Genomic DNA, 20,353 nt, shown 5'->3' with positions numbered 1-20,353 from the left:
GAATGGTGGTAGCAAGGTAAGAAAGTCAAGAAACGGAGTGAAAACAGTCACAACAGATGGGAAAGTGTAAGGTAAAAAAGAGACGGCGAGAGAAGAGGATTGCTAAATATGTTTATTTAAAAAGAATTATGTGAGAATACTTACTGTTTCATGCTAATTACATAAAATAGTTTTTATTGCGTGTGGATCTAACACTAACTGTGAGGAGCATAATCTGCGAACACAAGGTGATGTAAACAAAAATAAAATAAAGTTTTGTCATGCCTAGAGAGCAGGGGAATGATGGGAGGTATGATGCATATATCATTTTTTTACCCTTTGTTTATTTAATAGGAACATTAATGAACATTATAAAATCGGGATAAAATAAAAAGCATGAAATACAAATTTGTGCAATATCCAGTAAATATAAAAATTTATATAATTTAATGTTAGCTCATTTATTTAGTATTTATTTAAAATGACAAAAATTCTAAAAATAATTCAAAATTCAAAACAATAATTAAAAAAATATTTGGCAATAAGATGTGCATTATCGATTTATGTAGCTGACAGTGTATTTTGAAACCAACAAGCTGCTGATAATCGTTCAAATATCAACCAACTGTCCAAATACTGACAGAATAATCTGCTTGGTTGATAAATCGAACTATCACTCTTGTAAAATGAATGTGTTGGATCAGGTAAATAATTATTTAGAATTAAATGAATGCCTATGCTTTTGTAATTGATTATGTCAGGGTTCTGTCACTTCGGGCTAGTGTTATTCATGGTTTTGTGACAGAGCCCTGACACTCCCGTCTTGTCCTGTTTTATGTAGGCGTGCGCTCTCTTCTGTTTCGTGTTGGAGCGTGGTGTTTGGATACCGGCACTCATGTCTTGAGTTTCGGTTTTGTGTCGGGGTTCGGACACTCACACTCCATGTTCTGTCTCGTTGTGTGTTTGTCCGTGTATGTTGTGTTTTGTGTTGCACGCAGTTCGTGTTTTTATCGGCTGCGTGCATTCATGTTATGTCTTGTGCTGTGTGGCACGCAGCTTGTGTTTTTCATTGGCTGCGTGCTTTCATGTTGTCATGTCTTGTGTGAACGCGCGGCTTATGAGTATTCTCATTAGCTGCGTGTTTGTGTCCTGTTTAGCACATGGCTGGTGATTTGTGTTGCTGGCCATGTGCTTGTGTTTTTGTTTTGTGTGAGCACATGGCTTTTGTCTTACGCCGGTTTCACACCGCAAGCGTGAGCAGCGCGTGAGCAGCGCGTATTTTTTTCGGCGCCCATGTTAACAAATGAGTGCATTCACACCGGGAGCAGGAGCAGCGCGTGAGCGTCGAGCAGGAGCGTCGCGTGAGCGGCGCTGCAGCGATGGTTTCGGCGCCGAGTCTATTTTTGCTGCGCCGCTCACGCTCAATTAAAGTGACAGCACACTTTTGATGGACAAAATAAATATTTCACACAAAACGTGCTAAAATGCACAGAATAAGCATGTCTAGTGTGTTTTAAGACGAATTGGAGTATGTCAGGAAAGAAAATGAACAATTAAAAATATGTGTAGAATATTTACCCATTTTAACTTGTTTTTCATTTTTAATTGCCATAAGCAAATTATAACTTAAAGCATTTTATCAAACTCACAACGAACAATTCATCTTGCTCAGGATCTTAAGTTACAATGGAGTATATACAGTAGGCCTACATAATAAATTCATTATTCATTCATTATTGACAGCTTCTATAAGAAATGGAGATATGGGTAAAAGTATATATTATTAAAAAATAATAATAATAAAAAAATAAAAAAAACAGTATAAACAGCACTTTCTATATTTGAGTATGACTGAAACAACATGATAGGAGATGTTTTTGTTGTTGACCATTTACACGCTAATCCCCAAGACTTCAAAACTTTCAAGTTTATAACTGACCAACTTCTAAAAACAAATTTATAGTTGTCTTTGTAAAGAAATATCGTGTTTTATCGGCTGCGTGCATTCATGTTATGTCTTGTGCTGTGTGGCACGCAGCTTGTGTTTTCATTGGCTGCGTGCTTTCATGTTGTCATGTCTGAACGCGCGGCTTATGAGTATTCTCATTAGCTGCGTGTTTGTGTCCTGTTTAGCACATGGCTGGTGATTTGTGTTGCTGGCCATGTGCTTGTGTTTTTGTTTTGTGTGAGCACATGGCTTTTGTCTTAGTTTTATGTGTGCCATGTGCTCTCATGTCAATTGTCTTGACCCCACCCATCTTGTTTCCTGATTATTGGTAATTTGCCCCACCTGTTTTCCTCGTTACCCTCCTAATTTGCTCCCTTTATAATCTCCTTGTGTTTGCAGTCCTGTGCCAGTTCATCATCTATATCCCTGTGGATGTGTCCTTGTGTTTGCCTTGCCTTGCCTTGTTTATTTTTCATTATTCAATAAAAGCCCATTCTCCTGCACCACTGAGTCCTTGCCTCATCCCTTCACCCCAACCGTGACCGATTAATGTATTTGTGCATGTGATTCTTTTCATGTCTGTTTGGCTCTAGATTTGTGCGTATGACTGAGTGCTCACCTGTCTGCAACACTAGCAGGCTTGATTTTCTGGATTGTAATGACCTGTTTGTTCCTGTAGAGAGAGGTGGTGAGACTGAGTCCCAGTACTGAACCTGCGGAGCGAGCGATGTCCACCTGCAGCGGCCCAGACGATTTCTGGACTGAATCTGACATAAAACCAAACAGGAACCAGAGAGAAACAGAAAGATGAGGGGATTTTTTTAAATTTAGATATGTACAAAACAAGACTTTAGGAGGAATGGAAATCCAGAGAAAATGTCCCGTAACAACTTCCAGTTTCAATAGCACAAATTTCCATTCGAAAGTCTGGTGTCTGTAAAGCTTTTTTGATGTTTTTGAAAATAATCTTTTATGCTCACCAAGGCTTCATTTATTTGTTCAGAAATGCACTAAAACAGTAATACTGTCAAACATTACTACAATTTAAAATAACTGTTAAATTAGCAAAATTTTCATTACTCCAGTCTTCAGTGTCACATGATCCTTTAGAAATCTTTCAAATATGCAAATTGGCTGCTCATGAAACTTTTCTTATCTTATTATCAGTGTTGAAAACAGTTGTGCTGCTTCATATTTTTTATGTAAAACGTGATACATGTCATTTCTGGATTTTTTGATGAACAGAACAGCAATGATCTGAAATAGAATTTTTGTAACATTATAAAAGTCTTTAATACTGTTACTTTTGATCAATTTAATGAATCCTTTTTGAATAAAATTATTAATTTCTTTCAAAACAAACAAAAAAAATGCTTATGAACAGTAGAATAGAAAAACATTTGATAGGGTCTCCTATAATCCGAGCTTTAAATGTAATGTGCACAGCAGCTCCAATTATTTGCTCTTTGAAAAAAGATTGCGTTGATATTAAGATCCAGCCCAGTTTGAGGTGTTGAGATCTCTTCTACAAAAAAATCACATTGGGTCTCTTTGAGAAGCAGGAAGCTTTAATCTCATTGCCGTGCAGGAGAAAAGAGAGCGATCTCATTGGTGCTTGTCTTTCCTATGGGAATCTAGAGGGAAGTGGAATATGTTTCTACTCTAATTAAGGCCACATGAGAGTATCTGTGCATACAAGCAAACTCGAGCGTGTGTGTCTGCGTGCACGTGCGCATCTGTGTGCCTGCTCACCCATGACCACGATGTCGTACTCGATGAGGAAGAAAGCCTCCTGGCTGCTCTGCATGATCAGGGTCAGAGCGTCAGCATGTTTCTGTCTGTTCACAGCAACACCGTTCACGCTCAACACACGGTCGCCCGCTCGCAGGGTTCCCTCTCTGACAGACAGAGAAACACGGAGAGACGTACGGAAACATAAAAAGACAGCAGTTGAGATGAGAGGTGAATGCAGATGTGAATGCTAAAATAAAACAGCCCCTACAGGATTTCAGGATTTTTTATGATCAAAATGACTGATTTTCTGGAGGTAATTTCCGGCATTTCTTGGAAACTGATTTATTTTTATAATTAGGATACCACATTTACCATGTGTATGAAACTAAAAAGCTTATCAAATTCTGACAATCTTTAAACAAGTTTGACAATCTTTTGTCATTAAAAATAAGAAAAAAAGAAGCAAATTACAAACAACAGAACAAAGATGAATGAACGAAAAAGTGCTTTAAATTGTCTGTGTAGGTTGAATATTCTGGTACAGAACACTCACCCTCAGGCCATCCAAGATGAAGATGTTGTTTGTTTCTTCATGGGAACAGATTTGGAGAAATTTAGCATTACATCACTTGCTCACCAGTAGATCCTCTGCAGTGAATGGGTGCCGTCAGAATGAGAGTCCAAACAGCTGATAAAAACATCACAATAATCCACACTGCTCCAGTCCATCAATTAACATCTAGTGAAGTGAAATTCTGTGTATTTGTAACAAATACACCATTACATACAATAAACAAATAATAACCAACAAATACATCATTAAGACATTTAAACCATCTTGCACACTAGGTTAACTGTCCATAATAATTCTTCCTCCAAGTTAATCTCCTGTGTCTCACATCAAATTCCAACAACATATTTGTTTAGAACTGCTTTGGACTGTAAATAGTGCTTGATCTGTGCATATTTTGCTGGAGAAAGCAATGGATAGAAGACTCGTATTTTAGTTGATGTTAAAATGTCTTAATCATGGACTTGATTATTACAGACACTTCACAGGACATTAATTGATGGATTGGAGTGGTGTGGATTACTTGTGGATTATTGTGATGTTTTTATCAGCTGTTTGGACTCTCATTCTGACGGCACCCATTCACTGCAGAGGATCCATTGGTGAGCAAGTGATACAATGCCACATTTCTCCAAAACTCATCTACATCTTGGATGGCCTGAGGAAGCTAATCAGCTAATTTTCCTTTTTGCGTGACCTATTCCTTAATAACTCTCTTTAACATCAAGCATGTCACACTTTTTATTTTCTCATTCATGGACATTTCTTTATTAGACTAACGTGTCGATAACTTTTAGAACCACACAATTATTTTAAATAGTGAATTATGCAGTAAAACAAACATGTGACATTTTGCTGAATTATGAAAAACTGGAGGCACTGATATAAGTGTTGTTTTGCATAAACAGTACACATTGTGGAAGCGTAGATACTATGCTAATCTAATTCACATTAAAGCAAGAAGTTGGAACCGTTCATATGCATGTGTGTGTGTGTGTGTGTGTGCACGCACTTCAGGCTGCGTTCTACCCTTCTCACTCATTTTAATGTCATCAGCCTATGCTTCAGTTAACATGTATGCCTCCAGAACCAGCTTGCAGGGTTCAACGATCACACACACAACATACAGAATGTTCTCATAATCTACACCAAATACATAACATCTCATACACAGATACAAAAAAAACCTCTATTACGGCAATATAAACTCAAATTACCTACCGAATGCATGCAGACGGCACTGATGTGACACACACACACAGGCAAAAGCGTCTCGATGATTCAGACATTCTGCTAATTAATAAACAGAGATGTTCTAAAGGGCCTCATGTCTCACACATGCACACCAATGATTTGAGTCATCGTGGTCTCACCTGTCTGCGGGTCCGCCGGGCCTGACGTAGGTCACTACTAGAGGTCGAGCCTTATGCCAGTCCTCATGAAAGCCCCCTGAAAGCATGTGAAACACACACCTGACATGCCAACTCGATTGCCTTTAGTCATAAAATGCAGCTGAACACACGAACACATGCACACCTGCTGACCTTGTGAGTAACATCACACAAATGCTTTAAAATACGTTTCCCCCTCAGTTTGTAGAATATGCACAGTGCTGAAGTTGTATTGAAAGTATTCCCAAACTGGATCATTTTAAATCTAAAATATTTTCTTTAAGAAACCCATGAGATTTTTATATTTCAATATTTCAATAATTTTACAACACAACATGCTCACAGGTTTTCTGATGACATGCAGGTAAATAAATAAAAAATTTAATTTCTTTAATAAGTTAGATGTTTTTATGTGAAAATTATTTATTTTACTTTGACATTTTTATGATTCAATTAATTATTAGCACAACCACCATGCGGTTCCCTCACAAGCCTGGTTTGGGAAACACTGTTGTAATGAACCTAGAATATTCTTTGTGATATCATTTTATAAACAGCTAGTTTGATTTCAAACCATTATTGATGTATTTTTCCTCAGTTTTAGGGTCCTAACCTCATTTCAAGTTAAAAACACATGCGATATTCATGTAAAGACATTTTAAAGTGTCTGATGGTGGTTTGGTACCTCTCAGAACGAAGCCAAAGCTGTTCCCTTCTTTTTCCAAGCACACTTCGATAGTTTTAGAGATGACGCTGCAGGGATTGCTGGGAGCTAAACACGCAGAGAACAGCTTGTGTTAATGTCACAGGAGGATGAGATACAGAGCTACAGACTTTAATAAAAACACTGATGCCATGTATTTGTCACATATTACCTGAGAACTCTGATGAAAAGACTTACATCTTAAATTCTGTTGCAATACTATTGTACCGTGATCAGCATTCAGGTACTTTGATATACACTGTGGTACCGAATGATTTTTAGGGTCAGTAAGATTAAAAAAAAGAAAAAAAGAAAAAAAAAGAATACTAATAATTAATAATAATAATATTAATTATTATTCAATTATAATATTAATAATAATTAAAAATTAAGAATATTCAGCAAGGACACATTAAAATGATCAGAAGGGTCAATAAAGACATTTCTAATGTTACAAAATATTTTCTTAACAGTCTTCAACATTTATAATAATAAATTCTTCGTGACCAGAAAGTCAGCATATTAGAATGATTTCTGAAGGATCATGTGACACTGGAGTAATGATGCTGAAAATTCAGCTCTGATCACAGGAATAAATTACATTTTAACATATATTCAAATAGAAAATAGCTATTTAAAATTGTAATAACATTTTGCATTTTAACTGTTTTTACTGTATTTTTGATCAAATAAATGCATCTTCAGTGAGAATAAGAGACTTCTTTTAAAAACAAAATTTTCCCAAACATTTATTCCGCAGGAGACTGGAGTGAATGTGAGCGTGAATGTATTTGTGTGCGTACCGAATGGCGGCAGCTCGTACTCCACCTCCAGCACCACACGCTCACCGATGTTCTTCAGCATGCTGATGATCTCATCATGTCTGAGTTTGGACAAGTTTATCCCGTTCACTGATTTTATGTAGTCCCCCACATTGAGCTGGTCACTCCTGCCACACAGATGCATATGGAAAATGAAACAATGCAGTGATACATTTTGGTAACATGCATAGTGGATTCTTAAGGTCCTGATTAATATGTTTGGTCAACAAGTGTACAGAAAGAGGTGTTTTATGAATGTGTGAAAAACATATTTTTCTTTTAAATAACAAGAAATCTTCAGTAACAGTAGAGCATGGCACTAGAAATGCCAAGGCCATGGGTTCAGTTCCCAGGGAATGCAAGAGCTAAAAAAAAAAAATCATACCTTAAATACAATAGAAGTTGCTTTGGATAAAGCATCTGCTAATTATATAAATGTAAAAATAGATATGATTCATACAGGCCCCTTTTTACCTTTTACAAGTAAATTAAACAGGCCACGTTTACAGCATGCAACCTACATTTATTCCCTTTAATTCTATGTCAAATGAATGCTTTTGAAAGTTCTTTTGAACTCTATTCATTGAAGAATCCTGCAAAAATGTATCATGGTTTGCAAGTAAATATCAAGCACCACAACTGTTTTCAACATTAATAATAATAAGAAATGTTTTCTAAGCAGAAAATCAGCATATTAGAATGATTTCTGACACTGAAGACTGGAGTAATGATACTGAAAATTCAGCTTTGTATCACAGGAATAAATGACATTTTAAAACATATTCAAATAGAAAACAGTTATTTAAAATTGTAATAATATTTCACAGTATTACTGTTTTTACTGTATTTTTGAACAAATAAATGAATACATCTTTCAAAAACTTTTTTTTTTTTTTTTTAAATCTTACCAACCACAAAACTGAACTGTAGTGTATGAAAATCTATGATTGGTAATGACCTAAATCCTAAGAACAAGATCACTTCCATATAATATGGCCAGTGTTGGGGGTAACGCATTACAAGTAACACGAGTTACGTAATCAGATTACTTTTTTCAAGTAACTAGTAAAGTAACGCATTATTTTTTAATTTACAAGAAAATTTACTTTTTAAAAAAATTAATGCCAGTTACTTTGTTTTTCCATTTATTGACTGACAAGTCTCCTATCCCCATATTGGGAGAGATCGGAAGCACAGAGGCGTTGTATGTGAACATGATGTTACTGTAGTTCTAGACTAAATGTGAACGTGCATTAATTCATCTCAATGGCAAAAAAACTGATTCAGTATTCATCAAAATGAATTAAAACAGTGAAATGCAAACTCAGAATATGACCTGCAATAATTAAATGTTAAATAACACAAATATACCTAATCTCATTTTATTAACCAATGTCTTTGCTGCTGACCTTTGATGATCCAGTTCAAACCTAATAAGCAAAAATGACTTCAGATAAACTAACAATTGTGCTTCATTGTTTTTTAGTGTTGAAGAGTGTTGAACCTTCTTCTCCTGCGTTTTACAGTACAGACGTTAATTTACTTAATTTACATTTGCTATAAATAGAACTTTTTATATTAAAAACAAACAATCAAGCCCTGCTCATTTTTAAAAATTAACGCGAAAGTAACACATTACTTTCCATAAAAAGTAACTAAGTAACGTAATTAGTTACTTTTTTAGGGATTAACGCAATATTGTAATGCATTACTTTTAAAAGTAACTTCCCCCAACACTGAATATGGCTACACTGATATGAAGACTGCACAATCATCAACATACTGCATCTGCTGCAGAAAGGTGCGTGTTTGTGTTGTGCAGTAGGTACATGCGGTGTGTGAGTGTATATATGTGTGATGTTAGCAGAGCTGACTCCTCATGTACTGTTGTAGAAGCTAATTTAAGCCGCTGCTGTCACCCAGCGCTAGGATTTTGCCTGCAAGCATCGCATTAACTTAGACAACGGCACACGCTTGGAACCGACACAATGACAACACACAAAAGTAGTTAATTTACACATGAGCACACAACCAAAGGCAAAACGAAACACCCAAACACATCATTTTGTGATTCTGCATAATTATGCTGTGGAGTTAAACAGCATTAACACGCATAATAATTACAAACTAGCACATCTGCACTAGAGCTTCGGAAACTGAAAAAAACATTAGCTGTGAACTTAAATGCAAGGTCATAAGTTTAAATCACCTGGCTGCAAAACAAACGTTTGCAACTCTGCCTTCAGTAACATGCACATCAATCCTGCGGCTGCCTACAGGTCAGTGCAACCATTCAACTAAAATCTTCCTCGTGTGTGTGTGACAGAGAGAGAGAGAGGTCACGTTAGGCCTGCGTCAGCCTGTCACACTAGAGGCTGATGTGATGGAGCAGCCCACATCCTGAGGTCACACACACACACACACACACACACAGGAGCAGCCCAGATCCTGAGGTTAAAGAGCTGTGTGAGTAAACATGGTGCACCGCACACACTACTTCAGTGCTATTTTAGCATCACTGAAATACTATTATAGTTTTTCATTTTAGTTTAAGTTTTTGTCATTTTGTTACCATTTTTATTACCATATTTTCTGGAAAATAAGTCAAACACTGTGTTATTTTAGTATCACTGACATACTATAACAGATTTTATTAATATTTTGAATGAGTTTTTATTTCTCAATTTTCATTAAAATTTTAGTACATTTGTCATTTTATTAAAATAAGTTACACTAGTGTTATTTTAGTACTGATGAAATACTATTGGAGTTTTTATGAATATTTTTTATGTTTTTATAGTTTTATATTTTTCATTAAAATTTTAGTTATTTCATTTTTGTCAGTCCATCAGTTTCATTTTGTCATTTTTATTAGCAATTTGTCTGAAAACCCCCACCAGGTCAGAATTGCATTGTTGAGAGAAACACTTCGGTGTATGATTACAATATACTATTATATTCAGAAATAAGGTAAAATACAGTAAAAGGAACGCTTATACATTATATACGTTACATTAAACACTATAAACATGTATTTTAAGTTCCTCTCATTCCATAACAAATCCTTTAAATTTACAGATTTTCAGAACAAAACAGGTATAAAAAAATATAAGCATAAAACAGACATACTGTAAATTATATTGGCATTCGTTAGAAATAACACTCATCATAAATGACACTCATACACAAATTGTTTTAAAGTGAAACCATTAGCATGTGGCACAAAAACAAATATGGGCTTTTTTGTATTTTATTTTAAAATACATTTATTTTAACATATGAAGTTTTAAGTTAAGTAACAATTTTTAATTAATTAAAAAATAAGAGGTTTTGATGATATCAGTGGAAAAGGAAAGTCCAGAGGTTGATTAGAGGTTATTTTATATAAGAGAAACATGTTTACCTTACGTTTTCTGCTTCTCAAGATTTTCCTTCAGGGAAAATTAATCTAATAATGTCTCAGAAATCTCTCTCAACAATGTCTCAAACTGTGTTCAGATTTACCAAAGTCTGCTCTATACTAGTTGTAGTTTTTAATTTATTTATAAAGCACCAATTAAAACAGCAAAAACTGACCAAAGCATTCACTGTAAACAATTTTTGTAATTTGACCAATATTTTACTGTAAATGCAAAGGATTATGGGAAACATACGGCCACTACTGTATTTCTAAATCCATTTACAATATAATTACGCTCATAACGTCTGCAGCTGCGCGCCGCCGTTGTGGAGAGAGTATCACGACGCATGCGCTTGCTTCCACTTGATGTAAACAAGGCATGTGCATGTTGCTGCTTTACATTAAACACATGCGTGAGCATGCGCATCCGCTGCAGACAGTATTAGGAGGAGAAGAATTGTTGTAAAGTTGTTGTTTTTTTCTTTACACACAAAAAGTATTCTTGTGGCTTCATATCAGTACGGTTGAACCACTGTGTCACATGGACTATTTTGCCAATGTCCTTGCTACGTTTCTGGGCCTGGGAACATTTCAGTTGTGTTGTTGTCTATTCAGGGCCAGAAAGATCTCGGATTTCATCAAAAATATCTTAATTTGTGTTCCAAAGATGAACTAATGAGTGAGTAATTAATGACAGAATTTAATTTTTTGGTGAACTAACCCCTTTAAACAGGAAAATTCAGCTGCTTCAGGTATCTTAAATTTACTGTAGCCTATAAATTCATAATACCGATCTCACCATCTGTCAAAATGAGATTATTGTTTCTGTATAGCAACAAATATAGATTTTTTTTTATCATGGTAGGCCTATTATTTGAGCAGACTTTCTAAGACACACATAAGCATTTAGAGCGATTATATGAACAGATTGGTTAGCATTTAGCATGGTCTCTGGCAAACTTTACTTAGTGTCAGGGCAACAAAATTCAATAAACAAGAATTTAATATTAAGTGATTTAAATCGTAGAGAAAATATTTTCTTTTTGCTCTATTCCATGAAAACTGTTCTAAACAAAGCCATGTTGTGCATCTCTGCACTCAGCAGTGTTTCATTACTGAATGAATTTACCTTTTTGAACACCTTGAATCAGCGATTCACTGACCCATTGATAAAAACATGAATGAATGAATAAGCAGTTTTGAACGAATTGACTGAATAAATGAAGACTCAGTCATTCACATAATTACTACTGGAAATTTTAGTATCATTTTTTTGATTAAAACATTAATTTCATAATATTATTTATGAAATTTGTAAGTGCAAATTATAATTAATTATACTTGTCTCTTAAAGAAAAAAAATTAAGCCACTTAGCCAATGAAATTTTTCAGCATAGCCTATTTTATTTGAAGAGTATCCTGTGTATCTCTGGGCTAAACCCCAGATATCCACTCACTCTAGCACTGTCCCTGGAATCAAACCCATTAGTTTGGTAGTCTAGCACTTTGCTCTACTGATTGAGAATACATTGTAAAAAAAAATGGAGCTTTAATAATTTGAATGTGATTTCCTTGTAGGTGCGTTCAGATGTAGTATGTAACATTTTTATTAACGTCAAAGTGCATACAGCACCAAGTTTTACAGTTGAGGCAAATTCTGTAAACACTGCTTTGAAAAAAAATGCTTTTTTATATTTCTTGTGCTTGCAGATTCACACAATCAACCTTTGTGGCACCAAATGCGCTGAAAGTCACAGATCAGATGGAATTCTGGAAAGAGGGTGCAAAGAAAAAAACATCAGCCTGAATCCCCTCGTGCTGTTTCTCATCGGAGTTCTTTTCAACTTTGACTGGCAAAGTTACTGAAATTTAACACAACAACACAAACTAATTTTTACTGTATTATTTTATTTTATTTACTTTATTTGTATTTTTTTGTAAGGCCTGTTGTGCTTTTCAGTATGTGTATGTTTTGCCCAGGGGACTGTGCCCTTTTCTCAGCTAGTGCATTCTAGAGGTCAAGATTTGTAATTTGTACTTTTAAAAAGAAATCGTTCAACAATTAAAGAATATTATCAGAACTAATTCTCATGAGTTATTGTGATTTTTATGGGGTTGGGGTGGTAAAAATCATGGATTACAGTGCTGTAAGGCAATTGAATTATTTTTTTACAGGTATAAAATGTTTAAACTAAATGAAAATAAACTCTACAGTACTGATACTGTAAATGACAATACGGTAAAATACTGTAACTATTTTTATAGTAACTTTCTGGCATCCAGCTGCCAGTACAGGTGCATCTCAATAAATTAGAATGTCGTGGAAAAGTTCATTTATTTCAGTAATTCAACTCAAATTGTGAAACTCATGTATTAAATAAATTCAATGCACACAGACTGAAGTAGTTTAAGTCTTTGGTTCTTTTAATTGTGATGATTTTGACTCACATTTAACAAAAACCCACCAATTCACTATCTCAACAAATTAGAATATGGTGACATGCCAATCAGCTAATCAACTCAAAACACCTGCAAAGGTTTCCTGAGCCTTCAAAATGGTCTCTCAGTTTGGTTCACTAGGCTACACAATCATGGGGAAGACTGCTGATCTGACAGTTGTCCAGAAGACAATCATTGACACCCTTCACAAGGAGGGTAAGCCACAAACATTCATTGCCAAAGAAGCTGGCTGTTCACAGAGTGCTGTATCCAAGCATGTTAACAGAAAGTTGAGTGGAAGGAAAAAGTGTGGAATAAAAAGATGCACAACCAACCGAGAGAACCGCAGCCTTATGAGGATTGTCAAGCAAAATCGGTTTAAGAATTTGGGTGAACTTCACAAGGAATGGACTGAGGCTGGGGTCAAGGCATCAAGAGCCACCGCACACAGACGTGTCAAGGAATTTGGCTACAGTTGTCATATTCCTCTTGGTAAGCCACTCCTGAACCACAGACAACGTCAGAGGCGTCTTACCTGGGCTAAGGAGAAGAAGAACTGGACTGTTGCCCAGTGGTCCAAAGTCCTCTTTCCAGATGAAACCAAGGTCCTAGAGTCTGGAGGAAGGGTGGAGAAGCTCATAGCCCAAGTTGCTTGAAGTCCAGTGTTAAGTTTCCACAGTCTGTGATGATTTGGGATGCAATGTCATCTGCTGGTGTTGGTCCATTGTGCTTTTTGAAAACCAAAGTCACTGCACCCGTTTACCAAGAAATTTTGGAGCACTTCATGCTTCCTTCTACTGACCAGCTTTTTGAAGATGCTGATTTCATTTTCCAGCAGGATTTGGCACCTGTCCACACTGCCAAAAGCACCAAGAGTTGGTTAAATGACCATGGTGTTGGTGTGCGTGACTGGCCAGCAAACTCACCAGACCTGAACCCCATAGAGAATCTGTGGGGTATTGTCAAGAGGAAAATGAGAAACAAGAGACCAAAAAATGCAGAAGAGCTGAAGGCCACTGTCAAAGAAATCTGGGCTTCCATACCACCTCAGCAGTGCCACAAACTGATCACCTCCATGCCACGCCGAATTGAGGCAGTAATTAAAGCAAAAGGAGCCCCTACCAAGTATTGAGTACATATACAGTAAATGAACATACTTTCCAGAAGGCCAACAATTCACTAAAAATGTTTTTTTTTATTGGTCTTATGAAGTATTCTAATTTGTTGAGATTGTGAATTGGTGGGTTTTGGTTAGATGTGAGCCAAAATCATCACAATTAAAAGAACCAAAGACTTAAACTACTTCAGTCTGTGTTCATTGAATTTATTTAATACACGAGTTTCACAATTTGAGTTGAATTACTGAAATAAATGAACTTTTCCACAGCATTCTAATTTATTGAGATGCACCTGTAAGTTACAGCAATCTCTTTACAGTGTTGTACACTACGAAACAAGATAATACATAAAACCCCCACATACAAAATATAACATCTAAGATTACCACATTAAATCAATTATAAGCTATTTGATTTTTTGGAGAACCAAGACAAAGCTGATACCCCAATGAAGTATAACTGAGAATTCCATAAAGTCTTTTAAGCTGTAAAAAGATCAACCTATGAGCAATGAAATATACTACTGGCAGTTGAGTCACTGATCAGCATGCGTGTGTGTCTCGTCTGTTTCTCACCGGATCGCGAGACCTCCTGGTCTCAGGTTTGACACTCTTGGCTTGCCGTCCTTGTCACAACCTCCGGAGATCGTGAGGCCGAGACTGGTGCCCTCTTTTTTAATCAGTTCCACCGTCGTCACACCTCTCTGCTCATCTGTGCGTAAGCAAACACACACAATAACCACACAAGCTCCAGCACACGGACCTTCACAGCAGGTAACTCACCCGCCGGTCCCCGGGGAGCTTGTGTAGCTATGCATTGTGACATAGAAGTCAGATTCATTTCATGAAGGACAGATGGTAGTACTGCAGTCTGGTTGAAGGCAGACATGTGTAGTATATTTATACATTATGGAAACAAACAAGTCATGTCCAAGTAATTTAAAAAAACGAAAACAAACTTTTAAAAAATATTTTTAAAAGTAATCTCTTCTGTTCACCAAGGCAGCATTTATTGATCAAAAATTCAGTAAAAATAGAAATATTGTGGAATATTATTATACGTTTCATCATCATTACTCCAGTCTTCAGTGTCACACGATCCTTCATAAATCATTCTAATACGCTGATTTGCTGCTCAAAAAACATTTCTTATTATCATCAATGTTGAAAACAGTTGTGCTGCTTAATATTTTTGTGGAAACCATGATACATTTTTACAGGATTCTTCAATGACTAGAAAGTTCAAAAGAACAGCATTCATTTAAAACTTTTTTTTTTGTGATTTTTCAAAGAAACCTTCAAAGTTCTCTACTGTCACCTTTGATCAATTTAACATCCTTGCTGAATAAAATTTGTCTTTATTTATTTATTTATTTTTAAAAAGCAAACTTACTGTCCCCATAATTTTGAATGACAGTGTGTTGCTTTATTGATAAAAATGTATCATTACTTCATAAACATATAAATGGTTGACATTTATTTATTTGTCACAAACAACACAATACATCATACACACTTTTTAAAATGACCACAAATACTGTACATATTTATATAAAAATATTTTGTATTCCATAAATTTCATATAGCGTTGTTGCGCTTCGGGTGTCCCAAGTTCGAGTCCCGGCTTGCAGACTTTTCCTGATCCCATCCGCCTCTCTATCCTAATAAAGGCAAAAAAAAAAAGCCCCCCAAAAAATTCCACTCATGACGTTTATGAGGACCCCATTAACAAGAAGATATTTTGGATGTAGAATCTAATTGCTCAAATTGCAATTACAATTTCTCTCTTTGGCATGTATTATTTGTTAAATTTTATTTTTATTATAAAATAAAATGCACTATTTTATTTAGATTTATTTTTATTTAAAACTTATGAGGACACCATTAAGGAGAATATTCTTTTCAGTATGATCAAATGAAGACAAATTATGTGATACGCTTTTCTGATGCAGCAATTGCAATCTAAAGTATGTGCTCATTACTGCTGTTAAAGCTCTACAGCATCTGATGGTGAGTGTCAGTGTGGTAAATCACTAGAGACAAATGAACTGACATGATTCTTCACAAGCCCAACGGATAAAAAGAAAGGAACAGAGAGAGCGACTGAGGGTTTATAGCAGCGGTCCGAAGAAATCAAATATCAGCATCATCACAGACGAACAGTCTCTTTACCTTAAGGTACAAGACACTGTATGTGTGCTGAGACTGGCAGAACTCCTTATAAAGAGACTCAGTATAGAGCAAAACACATCTGATGCAGCACAGCGGTGTCATGTGGAGCATTAAAGAAATCATTCACCCAAAAATCAAAACTTGTTACAAATTTCTCAGGCCATTCAGGAGTTTGTTTCTTCATTAGAACAGATTTGGAGAATTTATGCATTACACCACTTGCTCACCAATGAATGCTCTGCTGTGAATGGGTGCCGTCAGAATGAGAGTCCAAACAGCTGATAAAAAAATCACAATAATCCACACCACTCTGCAGAGGATCCATTGGTGAGCAAGTAATGCAACATTTTTCCAAATCTGTTTCTATTCAGAAGCAAACTCATCTACATCCTGGATGGCCTGAGGGTGAGTAAATGTTCAGAAATTGTTCATTTTTGGGTGAACGGCAGTTATCTGCAGGTTTCAGTTCTGTTGCATTACATGTCCACTTACCAGCTATGCTGCTCCTCTTGTTGAGGCCGCTGCTGTCACTTGCAGCATCTTTGCTTCCCTTTGTGTATGGGACATCTTCTGAAACATGAAACGACAAAATAAATTATGCTAATACGTTACAAAGGCAGTTTACAGGCTTGTACTGATTGCTTTTGATAACATTTAAAATTGAATTCAACCTCAAGTCAACAAGAAACAGCGTTCACAAGCCCTTTACTTTAATAATGACTTATTTGCGAGTGATCCAGGGTATTCAACAAGAAAAAATTATATGTAAACATATGTAATTCTGGCATGCAACACACACTTTTTATGATACAACAGTAAAACATAACATAAACAAGTTAATACATTTAATGTGATCAGTCATACATAAACTAAACAGTTAGGAAACAGGTAAGACTTCTGTAATGGTACTATTAAACAAATGTTTTAAATAGACAATAACTAGATTAATATATTTATCATAAATAAATCCAATTGGTTTCAATCTCATACATTTTAGCTTATTAAATATCGGAACAACCACGACTAGCCATATTTTACCCAGGTTTTAAGTAAATACATTTAATGTTAATTAAAATGAACAGATTCATGCTGATTCTAAGGAATTTGAATAAATGCATTTTGAAAATATGATTATTTAAATAAAGTCCAAAAATGCAAATAGGTAATAATAAATTATGCCATGATTTTTCTGAGTGCATAATCCTCCCCATTTCATTTATGTATGACTGACAAATGCATCACATTAAGTTTATTAGTTTATGGTAAAATAGTGTAATCCAAATGGATGGAAATGTTATATGCAATTTAAATACATAAATCTTAATTTTATACTACAGGAATTTATTCACTCAAAAAAAATAAAAAAAAATAAAATAAAATAAAATTAGGCCTTAATTTAAGTGCTATCCTATTGTTGTTATTGAATATCCAGTATAATTTGGAAAGACACTTTATGGAAGTATATGTTACAAATACTGTTTCACTTTAAGCAACTTTCCGATATTACAACAGTCCCAATGGAGCAACGTAAGAATGATGTTGAAAGCTCAAGGCTTGTCACTTGATGGTTTTGAACTTAACATCCTTTCAGTTTCCCATCCAGATCTTTAACCAGTAAGGTACACAACCTGCATGTCTGATAATATATGCCTCAGTTGTTCTCTTCATTGTTTGTTAACCCTAGACATTTTAACTATTCATTCCATTCAAAGGTTTGGGGTTGGTAAGACTTTTTAATATTTTGAAAGAAATCTGAATTCATTAAAAATACCATAAAACAGAAATACTGTAAAATATTATTACAATTTAACTGTTTGAATAATCTCTTTGAATATATTTTAGAATGTAATTTATTCCTGTAATGAAAAGCTGAATTTTCAGCATCATTACTCCAGTCTTCAGAGTCACGTGATCCTTCAGATATACAGTGGGGAAAAAAATTATTGTACATTTTGTACATTTGCCCACTGACAAAGAAATGATCAGTCTATAATTTTAATGGTAGGTTTATTTGAACAGTGAGAGACAGAATAAGGACAAAAAAATCCAGAAAAACACATTTCAAAAAAGTTATAAATTGATTTGCATTTTAATGAGTGAAATAAGTATTTGACCCCTTCGCAAAACATGACTTAGTATTTGGTGGCAAAACCCTTGTTGGCAATCACAGAGGTCAGATGTTTCTTGTAGTTGGCCACCAGGTTTGCACACATCTCAGGAGGGATTTTGTCCCACTCCTCTTTGCAGATCCTCTCCGAGTCATTAAGGTTTCGAGGCTGACATTTGGCAACTCGAACCTTCAGCTCCCTCCACAGATTTTCTATGAGATTAAGGTCTGGAGACTGGTTAGGCCACTCCAGGACCTTAATGTGCTTCTTCTTGAGCCACTCCTTTGTTGCCTTGGCCGTGTGTTTTGGGTCATTGTCATGCTGGAATACCCATCCACGACCCATTTTCAATGCTCTGGCTGGCTTCAATGCCCTGACCCTGACGGTACATGGCCCCGTCCATCGTCCCTTTGATGCGGTGCAGTTGTCCTGTCCCCTTAGCAGAAAAACACCCCCAAAGCATAATGTTTCCACCTCCATGTTTGACGGTGGGGATGGTGTTCTTGGGGTCATAGGCAGCATTCCTCCTCCTCCAAACACGGTGAGTTGAGTTGATGCCAAAGAGCTGGATTTTGGTTTCATCTGACCACAACACTTTCACCCAGTTCTCCTCTGAATCATTGGCAAACTTCAGACGGGTCTGTACATGTGCTTTCTTGAGCAGGGGGACCTTGCGGGCACTGCAGGATTTCAGTCCTTCACGGCGTAGTGTGTTACCAATTGTTTTCTTGGTGACTATGGTCCCAGCTGTCTTGAGATCATTGACAAGATCCTCCCGTGTAGTTCTGGGCTGATTCCTCACCGTTCTCATGATCACTGAAACTCCACGAGGTGAGATCTTGCATGGAGCCCCAGTCCGAGGAAGATTGACAGTTATTTTGTGTTTCTTCCATTTGCGAATAATCGCACCAACTGTTGTCACCTTCTCTCCAAGCTGCTTGACGATGGTCTTGTAGCCCATTCCTTGGACAGCTCTTTGGTCTTGGCCATGGTGGAGAGTTTGGAATCTGATTGATTGATTGATTGATTGATTGATTGATAGCTTCTGTGGACAGGTGTCTTTTATACAGTAATGAGGTGAGATTACTCCCTTTAAGAGAGTGTTCCTAATCTCAGCTCTTACCTGTATAAAAGACACCTGGGAGCCAGAAATCTTGCTGATGGATAACTTATTTTACTCATTAAAATGCAAATCAATTTATAACTTTTTTGAAATGTTGTTTGTTGTTATTCTGTCTTTCACTGTTCAAATAAACCTACCATTAAAATTATAGACTGATCATTTCTTTGTCAGTGGGCAAACAAAATCAGCGGGGGATCAAATAATTTTTTTCCCACTGTACATCTGATATGCTGATTTGCTGCTCAGGAAACATTTGAGTGCATCAGTGTTGAAAACAGATGCGCTTCTTTATATTTTTGTGGATTTTTGTATATTTTTTGTATATATATTGTATATTTTTGTATATTTTCAGGATTTTCTGATGAATAGAAAATTCAAAAGAACAGCCATTTATTAAAAATAGAAATCTTTTGTAACATTATAAAAGTCTTTACTGTCACTCATCCGTGCTGAATATCACTGACCTCAAGCAGTGTTGAAATTGAAAATAAGAACATGATGTAGAGGCAATTTGTGTGCTGCTAATTACTAAATAAAGGTCAACCAATCCCAATGTGCTAGTCCTTCCTGAGCATTAACAAACCATACATTTCCTTTTGGTCAGTAAAGATGGTTCAGCTGCCCTTTAGGCCAAAAGGCTAAACATCAAACAAACCAACATCACCCAGACTGTTGTTTAAGAGGTCAAAGGCTCAAAACATCACACCACTGCTTTAACAGTCAACAAACAGCACATCTATGAGTAGTGAGCAAGTGTTATATAACACACTCGTGTGAGCAGCGCCTCTGAAAGTCACAGCAGAGTATAACTGTCATTATGGGTCATGATAACTCATTTTCCAAGTCT

General features: G+C 35.9%; 1 protein-coding gene across 10 annotated transcripts in view; it reads right to left on the bottom strand.

Annotated features, from left to right (window-relative positions):
* The window catches only part of grip2a (glutamate receptor interacting protein 2a), a 41,366-nt gene that overhangs the window by 15,541 nt on the left and 5,472 nt on the right, over positions 1-20,353 (bottom strand). For 5 of the 10 annotated variants that reach the window (XM_058783812.1, XM_058783819.1, XM_058783821.1 and 2 more), the window contains 8 exons: positions 16,768-16,845; positions 14,680-14,815; positions 7,130-7,275; positions 6,309-6,395; positions 5,606-5,681; positions 5,454-5,522; positions 3,680-3,825; positions 2,547-2,694 (listed from right to left, as the gene is read on the bottom strand). In XM_058783812.1, the coding sequence (XP_058639795.1) occupies positions 2,547-2,694; positions 3,680-3,825; positions 5,454-5,522; positions 5,606-5,681; positions 6,309-6,395; positions 7,130-7,275; positions 14,680-14,815; positions 16,768-16,845 (886 nt within the window). Of the gene's footprint in view, positions 1-2,546; positions 2,695-3,679; positions 3,826-5,453; positions 5,523-5,605; positions 5,682-6,308; positions 6,396-7,129; positions 7,276-12,272; positions 12,318-14,679; positions 14,816-16,767; positions 16,846-20,353 lie in introns of those variants that run through there. The other 5 variants (XM_058783813.1, XM_058783816.1, XM_058783814.1 and 2 more) reach the window with 3 other exon arrangements.

This window comes from Onychostoma macrolepis, chromosome 08 (genome assembly GCF_012432095.1).
Source record: "Onychostoma macrolepis isolate SWU-2019 chromosome 08, ASM1243209v1, whole genome shotgun sequence".
Lineage (NCBI taxonomy): Eukaryota > Metazoa > Chordata > Actinopteri > Cypriniformes > Cyprinidae > Onychostoma > Onychostoma macrolepis.
The sequence above is the reverse complement of the archived record's forward strand: the minus strand, read 5'-3'. Positions and strand labels throughout refer to the sequence as shown.